This window comes from Syngnathoides biaculeatus, chromosome 9 (genome assembly GCF_019802595.1).
Source record: "Syngnathoides biaculeatus isolate LvHL_M chromosome 9, ASM1980259v1, whole genome shotgun sequence".
Lineage (NCBI taxonomy): Eukaryota > Metazoa > Chordata > Actinopteri > Syngnathiformes > Syngnathidae > Syngnathoides > Syngnathoides biaculeatus.
This window is the reverse complement of record NC_084648.1, coordinates 19,877,263-19,889,697: the sequence shown is the minus strand read 5'-3', so window position 1 is coordinate 19,889,697 and position 12,435 is coordinate 19,877,263. Positions and strand designations below refer to the sequence as shown.

The 12,435-nt window shown below is 46.6% G+C and overlaps 1 protein-coding gene across 5 annotated transcripts in view; it reads left to right on the top strand.

Moving 5' to 3' along the window:
- Positions 1–9,044, top strand: part of LOC133505567 (receptor-type tyrosine-protein phosphatase delta-like) — a 219,288-nt gene extending 210,244 nt beyond the window's left edge. For all 5 annotated transcript variants that reach the window (XM_061828705.1, XM_061828704.1, XM_061828703.1 and 2 more), the window contains 6 exons: positions 3,829–4,007; positions 4,085–4,211; positions 5,718–5,843; positions 5,917–6,071; positions 6,802–6,937; positions 7,044–9,044. In XM_061828705.1, coding sequence (XP_061684689.1) covers positions 3,829–4,007; positions 4,085–4,211; positions 5,718–5,843; positions 5,917–6,071; positions 6,802–6,937; positions 7,044–7,112 — 792 coding nt within the window. In that variant the 3' untranslated portion in view covers positions 7,113–9,044. The remainder of the gene's footprint in view (positions 1–3,828; positions 4,008–4,084; positions 4,212–5,717; positions 5,844–5,916; positions 6,072–6,801; positions 6,938–7,043) is intronic.
- Positions 9,045–12,435: the final 3,391 nt, after the last annotated feature.

Genomic DNA, 12,435 nt, shown 5'->3' with positions numbered 1-12,435 from the left:
AATTTACGGAGGGGGTCAAAAGACCCTCATGTCCTTGGAATTGTGACTGACCAAACTTGCCAATCTTCGTTCGGATTGTGGGGTTTTTTTTTTTTTATTGGGGCGAGGGAGACCTCGGGGGTGGGCGAGACCCTCTTGGCAAGGACAAGCCGCGATGCGTGAGCTTCGATTTTCTGACCTTGACGCTCTCTTACAACGTCTTTCCGGAGGCAGTCAGAGGATCTTTCCGTCCCAGCAAAAAAAAACCACCCCCACCCCCCGGGAGTCTCGATGCAGTTGAGACGAACGCTTGAAACTAAAAATGATTATGAGATTTCACCTTGCGGTTGGAAGAAAAAGACCGTTTTACTGAGAGCAAGCGTGGCCAGCCGATAAAAAAACCAGAGGTGTTGAGTTGTTGGTGGCAGGTCCCACCTTCGCGCACCCGCACAAAGCGGTTTCGGCGACCTCCTCTGCGGATGTCGCGGCGGCAGCAGTCTCCAAAGAATGCCGATGAACTCCGTGCCCTCCGGGATGGTTTTCCAGTCTCGTATTGATGGAAAACATCTGTCGCTTCATTATTCGGATTCCATCGCGGTGTTTCTGGGCACCGCCGACCAACGCGGGGAAATACACTTTCCAATACCAAAGTTGTAAATCTGATGAATGATCCTAGTCAGTCTCTGAAAACACAATCTGTTCCAGCAAGTGCTCATCGATTACAGTGAAGAAAATAAGTATTTGAACACCCTGCTGTATTGCAAGGTCTCCCACTTAGAAATCACGGAGGCGTCAGAAATTTTCATCGTCGGTGCAAGTCCACTGTGAGTGAGATCATCTCAAGAGAAAAATCCAGAAATCACAACGTATGATTTTCTTCACGATTTATTTGTGTGATACAGCCGCAAATAAATATTTGAACACCTGTCTATCAGGTAGAATTCTGACCCTCAAAGACCTGTTAGTCCGCCTTTAAAAGTCCACCTCCGCCCCATGTAATATCCTGAACCAGATCATGCTTTGGGGGTGCTTTTCTGCACATGGGACAGGACGACCGCACTGTATTAAGGAGAGGATGACCGCGGCCATCTATTGTGAGATTTGGGGGAAAAAACCTCTTTCCCTCAGTCAGAGCAGTGAAGATGGGTCGTGGCTGGGTCTTTCGACATGACAATGACCCGAAACACACAGCCAGGAAAACCGAGGAGTGGCTCCGTGAGAAGCATACCTAGCCAGTCTCCAGACCTAAACCCAATAGAAAATCTTTGGAGGGAGCTGAAACTCAGCCAAGAAACCTGTCTGATCTCGAGAAGATCTGTGTGGAGGAGTGGGCCAAAATCCCTCCTGCAATGTGTGCAAACCTGGTGAACAAGTACAAGAAACGTTTGATCTCTGGAATTGAAAACAAAGGCTACTACACCGAATATTAACATTGTTTTTTTTTTCAGGTGTTCAAACGCTTATTTGCAGCTGTATCACACAAGTAAATCGTTGAAAAAAATCATACATTGTGATTTCTGGATCTCTCTTACAGTGGTCATGCACCTACGATGAAAATCTCAGACCCCTTCATGATTTCTAAGTGGGAGAACTTGCAATATAGCAGGGGGATCAAATCCTTATTTTCTTAACTTTATATGAATTCTTGCAATCATCCCAACTTGAATAATACACAGGTTTTAAGGAACATTTGAACTTCTGTAACGGTCAAAAATAAAACGTGACACTGGAGTCCGACTGCTTTGAATCCGATGCTAATTGTTTCCCCGTTTTGTTCTTTTCTCATCACCCCTCGTTGAACGTCGTATTTCTTTGGAGGAATATTTTTCACAAAAAAGAAACAACAATCCTTCGCGTGACCTCAGAGGCAACATTTTTTTTTTTTTTTCCCTGAATCTTCTGTCCAAAACCCTCAGCGGTTGGTTCAACTTCACTGGGGTTCCGTCGTCGTCCTACGTGGCCTCGCTTCCCATGAAGATCGTTTTGCCTTCTTGTTGCCAACTGAGCCTGATTTTATCCAGACGTTCTCAAAATAATGACACGACGCTCTGCTCTTGTCCCGGATTGTCTCGATAAGACGGTCTTGATTGTCGGTGATCACAACCAGACTTGAGAGTAGCAAACTAAACGGCATCTAAACGTACGGCTTTTTTTTTTGGGAGGGGGGGGGGGATTTTCCTGCTAGCTTGTGTCTTAAAGAAAATAAAGTTTCTCCCACATCATTCCCTGAGCCACCAATTTCGCGAGAGCCTATTGTAACCGAGCGAGGGGTATTGTTTCGCTCCCTCCGGAGTCTGTGGTTCCCCCCCCCTCCGTTCGGTCGCTGCCGTTCTCCCTCCTTTGGAGACGTCATGCATTGGTCCGGTGCGTGTTCCGAGGCGACGGGATCAGTTGAGGGTCACACATGTACAGTGAGACAACACGGGGCCTTGCGGTTTTTCCTGGCCCCGACTTTGGATTCTCTTTGCTGTTTCTTTCGTTTTTTTTTTTTCTTTACTCTGCACCTCCTCTCATTCCCTTTCAATGCCCCCATCCCATAATATTCTTTGGTCTGTTCACTTGTCTGAGTGGGTACCCTGAGGCTGGCCAGCAAGTCGGATTTTTTTTCTCGTGCGCTGCGCCAGAAAACTCGCCTTAAAAACAAGCGCCGCTTTTCAGTTTTCCATTCTTATCGTGTTTTGTCTGCACAGAGACTAACGACCGCCTTTCACTGGAACACTGTAACCCTCGGGCTTTACTAATAACGCTTTTGTAATATTTTCCTTGTTATCAAAAGCCACGGAACTGGCTAACTTGTAAAAATGTATTTGACTTCAAATGTCACGCATGGGGATTGCGCTGTTTCCGTGAATGTTAAGGCCCCGTCACACCACGACGTTGCGGTCAGCGTTCGATAGCGTTTGAGGAAACGTTGGTAGTCGCCCACGGTCGCCGGGATAGCGCCAGAAGAGCGTTGTTCGAACGCTAGTGCACGTCAATGATCGCTGGGAATCGGCGGAGAACGCCGGTCCGGGAAAAAAAGTTTTGAACGTGCGCAAAAGTTCCCACCGAGACCAGCGTTCTTCAACGTTTAATAACGGCGAACGTGAGTTCAAGAACGTTCGTGGAAGGTTTTACTAACGTTGGCCGAGCGTTACACGCGTTTGGCTATCGTTACTCTCGCGTTACTTGGTTGTTACTTATCGTTTGTTAGCGTCGGGCCGTCGTCACTGGGGTTTTCGTGGTGTTTAGGGTCTGTCACACGGTGCGTTACTTCTCGGACGTGCTCTTCCTCCTGGTGTTGTTTTTCCTCCAAAGACATTGCTAGTGAAAGAGGCTTTGCATTCTTACTTGCAGCGCTAGTTGCTGAAGTCCGCACACCACCTTTTTTCCGGCATGATGCTGACTGTTCAAACGCACGAGAACAACTGAAGTGACTACGAAATTTCCAACGTTTTCCTTCCCGTTCCGCTGTTAAAATGACGCGCCAGCGAAACGCTATTCCGTCGTTATTCACCCGTTTTGTCACACGCTCAACACGCTCGTCTAACGTTGACAAATCGCTCGTCGCGCGCCAGTGACACGTTAGCACACGCTAATGCTTTTTAGGGGTGTCTTATTTTCGCTTCTCGTGCGTTAGACACACGTGAATCACACGCCACGATGTGTCATCCTCATTTGAGAACGCTGAAAAATAGAACGATTGAAATGTTCAGAGAAGGTTGACCAGAACGTCACGGTGTGACGGAGCCTTAACACAAAAGCGACACTCAAGTAGTGTAACGTCGCAATTGGAAAGGGTAAAAAGTGACTTTGAAATGATAGAAACGATTGAAATATGTTCCATATTGCGCATCTTTTGCGGGGCAGCGCCTGGCCAGCGCCAAGGCCCACACGTCGCGTTTCGTCAGCGCCAACCTGCCCTGCAACAAGTTCAAGAACAGGCTGGTCAACATCATGCCCTACGAGACCACTCGCGTCCCCCTGCAGCCGATCAGAGGGGTCGAAGGCTCGGACTACATCAACGCCAGCTTCATCGACGGGTACAGGTCGGTCACGCCCCCCCCCCCCCCCCCCGCGCGACCCGCCCCGGCTCGCCCGTTTCTAACCTCGAGCGCGTCGGCAGGCAACAGAAGGCCTACATCGCCACGCAGGGCCCGCTGGCCGAGACCACGGAGGACTACTGGAGGATGCTGTGGGAGCACAACTCCACCATCGTTGTCATGCTCACCAAACTGCGCGAGATGGGACGGGTAAGCCTGCTGCTGAGTTTTTGGTGTTTCCACCCCCCACCCACCCTCGCCCTACCGATCAGAGGTGAGAAAAGTATGGCCCGTGCGCCACAAACGGCTCCTGCAGTCTTTATTTTGGCCCACCAATTAAGTGGGCAGTCATATTTGTTGCATTATTATCATTTACCGTTGCGCATGAACATCAACACAACGCCCCCCCCCCCAAAAAAAAAAATCACATTCAATCGTCAATTTAATATGCTAAAAATAAAAATTGCTAATCTATTATGCAGTTTTTGATTGAAATGGTCAAACACGTCGCCAGGTGTTGAAAATCTGTGCTCACGCCGAACCCCCGACTGCTCAAGTAGCCTTTAGTACTTCCCAAAAGAGCGAGGGAAAAAAAAAAAAAAAAAAAGTCTAACTTACCTCTGTGACTTTCACAGGCCTGCATAATTGTTTGGAACCAAACTATTCTCACTCGTTACTGTGTAATAACCATCGACACTTTAACCCATTCATGGGCAGGGTGGCAATTTTTTGCCTGATTGAGATCAAAAGTCTCCTAACAGGCCACAATCAAGGACATAACACATAAAACGCATAAAACAATGGGCAAAAAAGAAAAAAAAAAAACTGGGACGGGTATGTCATCAGTTCTGTGGAGTGGTACATACTTGAGATATGCTTAATAATTATTTCTTATTCTAGAACGACACTTACGCATGAATAATCCTGATTTATTAGCATTTTGAAGACAAACTTGGTTGCACGCTGACCTTTCTCCCTTTCTTCTCTTGGAAAACGCTCCATGCGTACTTGAGGCAGCCAGGTCGGCTCGGGAAGGAAAGGGAAATATCTCCGTTCCTCTCCTGATACCAAATTATGCCTTCAGATTAAAACACCTAAATATTTTGATGTCCTGAAGGATATAATGCGTGAAAATCATGATGTCCCAAAAATGGGAAAACGCTCCGGTTTTAAATCTAGTCGAGAACGACGCCACACTCCACTGGCCAAGTGAAGGAAGCGCGTTTTACATACTTCTACTAATATATTTGTTCTCGAGCTATTTGCAACACATTAAATTTGTTAATAATGCATCAAAATAATAGAAGACGGTGCACTGACAGTGACGTTATGCATTATTAACTTTTACCTGTTCTACAAATCAAATGTTGCCCACTTGGGGAATTTGATTGGAAACTTATTAGCAGGTTTTCTCAAACTTTGTTGGTCCAAAACATGCTATCAATTTTCAAATATGTACGTGTTTGAATGCTGTACAGACTAATGCGCTGACATTAGTTTCAACTTTGGCTTCATTTTTGACATTTTTTTCCATCCGTCATCCCGTGTTTGAGCGCGGAAAGACGGACCCCCAAAGGAAAAGGCCGCGTTCAAAAATGAATCTGGAATTGCCCTCTTTTTGGAGGAATCGCGAAAAAGCAAAAGTCGATTCGCTCCGGGAGTACGGAGTTCTGAGGCCTCGAGCGCTGAAAGGTTCTGTGGGCTGCGCCCGTGCAGGAGAAATGTCACCAGTACTGGCCCGCCGAGCGCTCGGCTCGCTACCAGTACTTTGTGGTGGATCCCATGGCCGAGTACAACATGCCTCAATACATCCTGCGAGAATTCAAAGTCACCGACGCCAGAGTAAGTCGCCGCCTCCCGACTTGTTCCGAGGTCCGCCGGGAATTCATTTTTCCCTTTTTTTCTTCCCATCCAGGATGGCCAATCGCGGACGGTTCGTCAATTCCAGTTCACCGACTGGCCGGAACAAGGAGTGCCAAAGTCGGGGGAGGGCTTCATCGATTTCATTGGTCAAGTGCATAAAACGAAAGAACAGTTTGGCCAGGATGGACCAATTACTGTGCACTGCAGGTACAAAACCAACAAAAAGTCTGGTCGGTATGTCAATTCCCATAAAATGTAACTTTGAATCCGTTTGGATGATTAAGCTAAGCACAAATTGCGCATTTATGGCATTAATTTTACCGTGTTAATACAGCTGAAACAAAATAACCGCTATTTCAATGTTGGGGAGAGTTCGGCACCACTTGAGCTGGTGCGGTAGGGTCGATGCCTTGCTCAAGAGCACCTCGAGAATAGCCGGAAAGCAGCGCCAGCATTTTTGTCCGTAGCGGGACTTTGGAACCGACGTCAGCAATGTCATGTTCTAAAATGTTATAATTATAGTTTACGCACATTTCTGCTTATGGAATTGTTTTCGTACATTTTATCTCTAGGTTAGAAAATTTGCAAATTCCTGAATTTTTTTTTATGTATTTCCAAATTCCAATTAAATCTTGTTTAGCGAAGAAGACCAATGTAATAATTTGTAAATTTCACATGGACATTTTACAGGATTTTGCACAATATTCGGCAATCCTGGCAAATTTTCCAATTCGATTTTATGAACATTTTTAACATTTCCAAAGTGTCCCATCTGCACGATACGCTTTTCATGAAATATCCCCAATTTTCAAATCATTCCAACCTAACGTGCAGTACATTTGTGAGAACATTTTTGGGAATTTCAGAAAATGTATTTCTCCGTTCGACCACCGGCGCGTTCTTGAGGCGTTAACCGCGTGTCTCCCGCCGCCACCAGCGCCGGAGTGGGCCGGACGGGCGTGTTCATCACGCTGAGCATCGTGCTGGAGCGGATGCGCTACGAGGGCGTGGTGGACATCTTCCAGACGGTCAAGATGCTGCGCACGCAGAGGCCTGCAACCGTTCAAACTGAGGTCAGTGAACCCCCCCCCCCCCCCCCCCGTCCCACCCCCGTCAGCCTTTTTGGACCATTCTCACCGGTGTGTGTGTGTGTGTGTGTGTGTGTTGTGCCTCCATCAGGACCAGTACCAGTTCTGCTACCGTGCCAGTCTGGAGTACCTGGGAAGCTTTGATCACTATGCAACATAAATGCGTCGCGGCACGTAACCCCCCACCCCCACCCCCCGCCCACCCCCCTTCCCCGATCCGCTCGCCTGTGGATGAAAGCGCCGGGCGGCGACGTGTCTGCGAAGAGGGCGCCGCAAACGTGCAGAGTGAAAAGGAGGTGGGGGGCGGGGGGGGGTCTCCTCGGTACACACAAAGAGCACCTCTAACTGAGCCATAAGCGACCTGCTTGATTGACAAAAGAGGGCGGGGGGGGGGGGCTCCGCCCGCCCTTTGACCCCCAACAACGCCCGAAGAAGCGAGCGGCTCCGATGCTCGGATCAGAATCTCCGTTGTCTTTGTTTCAGTCAGTGCTGATTTGGGAGCCCCCCCCCCGCCCCCCACCCCCACCCCCACCTCCGGGTTCAGGTGCGGAAGCGTTCACCTCATCCGCCACCAGTGTAGCATCACCGACATGGATAGACGGGACGGAACGCCGCGGGACATTTGCTTTTCACGTTTTTAGAGCGACTCCGATGGCGTCTGTCGTTCGGGGGGGACGACTCGCGGACGGACGCAAAGTGGGACTTTGGAGAATTGCCCACCGGAGAGCGGAAACTCACAGAGCACACACACACACACACACTTTTAAAGGGTACACGGACCCCCCCCTCCCCAACGGACACCAGGAAGTGTTGCGCCCCCCCCCCCCCCCGCACCCACCCCCACCCCGGGTGGGTCATCTTTAGAGGAGCAAAGTCTTGTGTCCTATACGTAAACAAGACATTTCTCTCACAAAGTAATAACAAAAAAAAAAAAAAAAAAAGCACCAGTTCAACTTCATTGTTCAGTTCAAGATAAGGAAATTGTCGGGGGGGGGGGCAAGCCCACCACAAACAAAATAGCAGCTTGTGACTCATTTTCAGGAAAAAACAAAAACAAACAAAAAAGTGGGCTCTCTAGTATAAAGGCACAGTCATCATTTTTTATGCTTTGTTGTGCATTTTTATGTTTGTTTGTTTGTTTGTTTTCTTCAAAGAAATCCAATCAGAAGCGTTTGCAGTTTCTCCGAAAAGTTCCCCAAACAACGATTTCATACTCGCTTTTATTTGCACCAGCAAACGGTTGAAATCGTCGTCCGCCGGGTGCTCGACGCTTTCGCGTTCAGGGTTGAGATCCGATTCAGGACAGGTCGTCCGGGTTTAGGGTTCTGCGTTTACGGTCTGTGGTTGGATTTATCGGAAGGGATCGGTTTCTGGGTTAGGGAGGACGCTTAAGTTTGAGAGTTTGGATTTGTTGCATTTGCCCTGGGGGGCAAAGGATCAGTTTTTAAAAATGTACTGCCACCAGCCAATTGTGTGTCAATCAAGAGCCAAGAAAGAGCGTAGATCACAAATCTGTAGAGTGCACGGAATGTTCTTTTTTGTTTTTGTTTTTTTTTTTTTTGGGGGGGGGGGAATATGAAAAACCATTTAAAAGTTCACGTAGATTTTAGAAGAAGAATCGTGAAAATGTTCACCAGTGGCTCGCGTTTGTCCGTCTGATTCCGTGTGCAATAATTAGATGAATATTGGATCGATTTTTGTGTCCACTCACATCCCGAAGTCACGTGCCATCGTGATGATGATGAAGAGAAATTTTTACCCAAGGTGCATCGCATCCCCGACACGAGCGAGGCGATTAAACATGTGAGCGCGCCATCTCGTGTAAACAGTGCCGTCGTCACGGTAACCAGGAAACCAACTCCCCCCCCCATGAATAGTTTTAAGTTTCGATTTCTAGTGCCTTATATTACACGCCTATTTTGATAACGTTACGTTGAAGGGTTGTCGTGTATTTTGCGTACGCACACTCGTGTACATTTGTGTCGCGCGTGGGTGCAGTGTGTGTGTGTGTGACGGAGACTTTTTCCGTTTCATGATGTGAAAATTGCCGTCGTTTGTTTTGTTTAGTTTTTCTCTGGCTCATCGTGCTCATCACTTTAAAAGGAATGCAGTCATATCGTTTGGAAGGAGTCAAGCGAGTGTTTATGTCAAATTTGTCGGACACGTCAAAATGTGCGCGGCGGCGGTGCCGTTGCCGCCATTTCCTCAAATAATGGCCTCCGCTTTAATTAATTTTGTCGGCCGAGCCCCAAATAGAATCTTCTGGTTTCATATTTTTCTTCCTGGGTTGCAGTTGTTGTTGTTGTTGTTTTTCAATCCGTGTTAGTGCAATCAACGCTGCATATAAAAATCTTAATGTCATAAAACTGTGACAGATTGGCTCTAAAATGTGTATGTGGGCATTTCCAAGCAGGTCTGAAAAAAATATCCAAACGATTTTAGATCAACAGCATCTGGCCACTATATGAGGAACTGAAAACATTTCTCCTGTCAAATGAAAGAGGGGAGGGGGCGCAACGACGCCATTTGTGCATACGACGAACGGCGACGCTTGTCCCGGCCTCCTCTTTTCCGCGCGGAGCTCTCCAAGGCGCCGTTCTGGTGCCCCCGGTGTTGTTGTTTTTTTTTTTTTCGTTTGTTTTGTTAGCATGGTACCACTTCGGAGACGTCCCGTTGGTTGCACCTGTAATGGGAAGACGTGCACTTTCTTTCTTGTACTATGCACTAAATGCTCTTATCTCTTGTTAGCCCACCCCCCACACACACACCGCAACCCCCTCCCCTCCCCTCCCCCCCCCCCAAAAAAAGGTGTTTACTTGAATTAGCTCATCATGGACCCTGCAATGTTCACACGGTTGTGTATATGTAAATAACACCCAATACAGAGACTAATTGAAATCTTTAAATGGGTTAAGATGAAAAGTAAGTGAACTATCTGAGATATGCAGAGCGATATAATAAAAGATTGCACCAGAAATAAGTTTATGGCACAGAAACATGTGCAATACATCACAGTGTGGCTTTGTTGCACCACAAAAGACTTTCACGAGAAACGTGTTCTACTTAAACCCCACCCAACCCCCCCAACCCCCAAATGTATTATGTAGATGGATAAAAACTGGAGTTTATAAATTATATAAAAATGAAAAAGTGGTGTGTTGCTCGGATCAGTCACCTCCAACTGGTCTGTAAACAGTATGTAAGCATTTCGGTTCGGTTTCATTTTCTGCTCCGGGTCAACAAGTGCATTTTTGTTTGTTTTTTTTTTTTTTTTTTTTTTAACTTTCTTACATTGGTTGTCAGAGTGTGCGCAAACCTGTGGATGAAAAAAAACACACACACACACACGGGTCTGTATGGATTTCTGTTTTTTTGTCGACACAAGTTTCATTTGTTACAAATAAACTCAAGTGAAATAAAAGACACCGAACGTGTTGTGTGGCTCCGTATGGAATAATAATTGCACACGAGTCGTTGTTTCACTTGTGTGCGGAACAGCGCTTTTAATCATTTGTCTCGGTTTTGGAGGAAATTATAGCCCAAAAAAAATCACAGGAATTTTGTAATCTTTATTGTTTATTTTTCTGTTTGAAGTTGTTTTCACGTACTTTGCGATCATGCGTATCATTGGTGGTGTTTGAAGTACAGTTCGGTTCTCGACCGCAATCCGTTCCAGAAGGCGGTTCGAGAACCGATTTGTCCGAAAACCGAATCAGTATTTCCCACTTCTGCGTACAGAGGCTGCGTTATACACAATAACAAAGCGCGTCATGGGTGGGTCAGCTGGTCGGGTCGCGTGCGTTATGTTATTACCGGGTTTCGTCACAGGTGTTTGTTCGAAAACAGAAGCAAAAAAAAAAAAAAAAATCTCTAAATTTTTGTTCAAAAATCGATTTTGTTTGAGAACAGAGACATTTGAGAAGCGAGTATTCAATGTATTGTTTTTACTTTTCTACGAATTTCAGTGAAATATTTTGATAAACGGGGGAAAATATTACAATCCAAATTATAATATGATGAGAACCACTTTAAATTGCTAAAGCGGTGCAACGTCGCTCCCGTTTAGTGTTGAAATGTGATTTGATCCCAGTACTGGAACGGATCTCCTCTCTTGTGTGAGTTAGCGGTCCAATTTGTTGCAGTGGTGCAAAACCTCACATCGGGACGGCACAAAGGCAACAATTATGAAACGAGTTCCGAGCAGCGGCCGTCAACACCGAGCAACCTGCGGAAAAACCACGACTGAGCACAAATGCAGAACAAGCGTTCGAGATTAAACCGCAAACCAAATGCGCAACGGTGGACATCTGCGAGATGTGAAAGTTGCTCGATTGGAAACATCTGGATGAGGAGCTTCACGTGCACCTTCTGAGGGTTTTTTTTTTTTTTTTTTTCCAAGCAGTGATTTGGAACATCACATCAAAAGTAGGCGAGCAATTATTCTGATATTATCTTCTGTGAAACGCTTCATTGTTTCCTTCCAATTGGGAATAAATCAGATTCCCCCAAGGGGGAATAAGATCACGCAGGAGGAGCATTGACATGACGGAGTCAAAAGAAACGTCAGTTTGACAGGCGAGTTATTCGCAACGTCGGCGGAAACGCGGAACCAAAGTGGCGGAGATGGCGACGAAAACCCGAAGGCTACGAAATCCGTTCACGGCTTGATCTCGGGTTGACTGGCTTGAGAAAAGCGTGAAACGTGACTCTGAGGGGAACATTGTTGTCTTGACACTCTAATTTGACACCGTAATCACGTCAAAGAATCGGAGGCCCCGTAGCTCAGTGGTTAGGAAAACCAGGGGTTGTGGGTTCATATCCCACTGGGGCCTCCAATCCCTGAGAAGGGTTGCGTCAGGAAGGGCGTCCGGCGTAAAAATTGTGCCAAACATATGTGCGTTCATCTGAGATGACACGCTGTGGCGACGCCGAAACAAACAATCACGTCAAAGAATCCTCGTCTGAAATCCGAACACAGTTTTGAGAGCCTTTCTGGGAAGAAAAAATGGAAAACTCTTAACCATGTCTTACAAAACTAAATTGGAACCTGAACCCTGTTTTGAAACACTTGACCCGGTCTGAAGCCCTTATTGGAAACCCGAACCCGAATCCAAAGCGGCCCCATAGCTCAGTGGTTTAGAGCATTGGTTTGGTAAACCAGGGGTTGCGAGTTCATATCTCACTTGGGCCCCCACTCCCCAAACATGAGCGTTCATCTAAAATGTCACACTGTGGCGACCCCTAACGGGACAAGCAGAAAGACATTTCCTATCCTGTATCCTTGAAACTCTAACCAAGTTCAAAAACCATCCATAGAAACCTTAACTGTGTTTTGAAACACTGTACCCGTTTAGAAACCTTAACATGTCTTAAAATCCTGAATGAAAACTTTTGAAACCAGAATTTGAAAGCCCAAAAACCGTGAAAGAGGCCCCATAGCTCAGTGGTTAGCGCATTGGTTTGGTAAACCAGGGGTTGCGAGT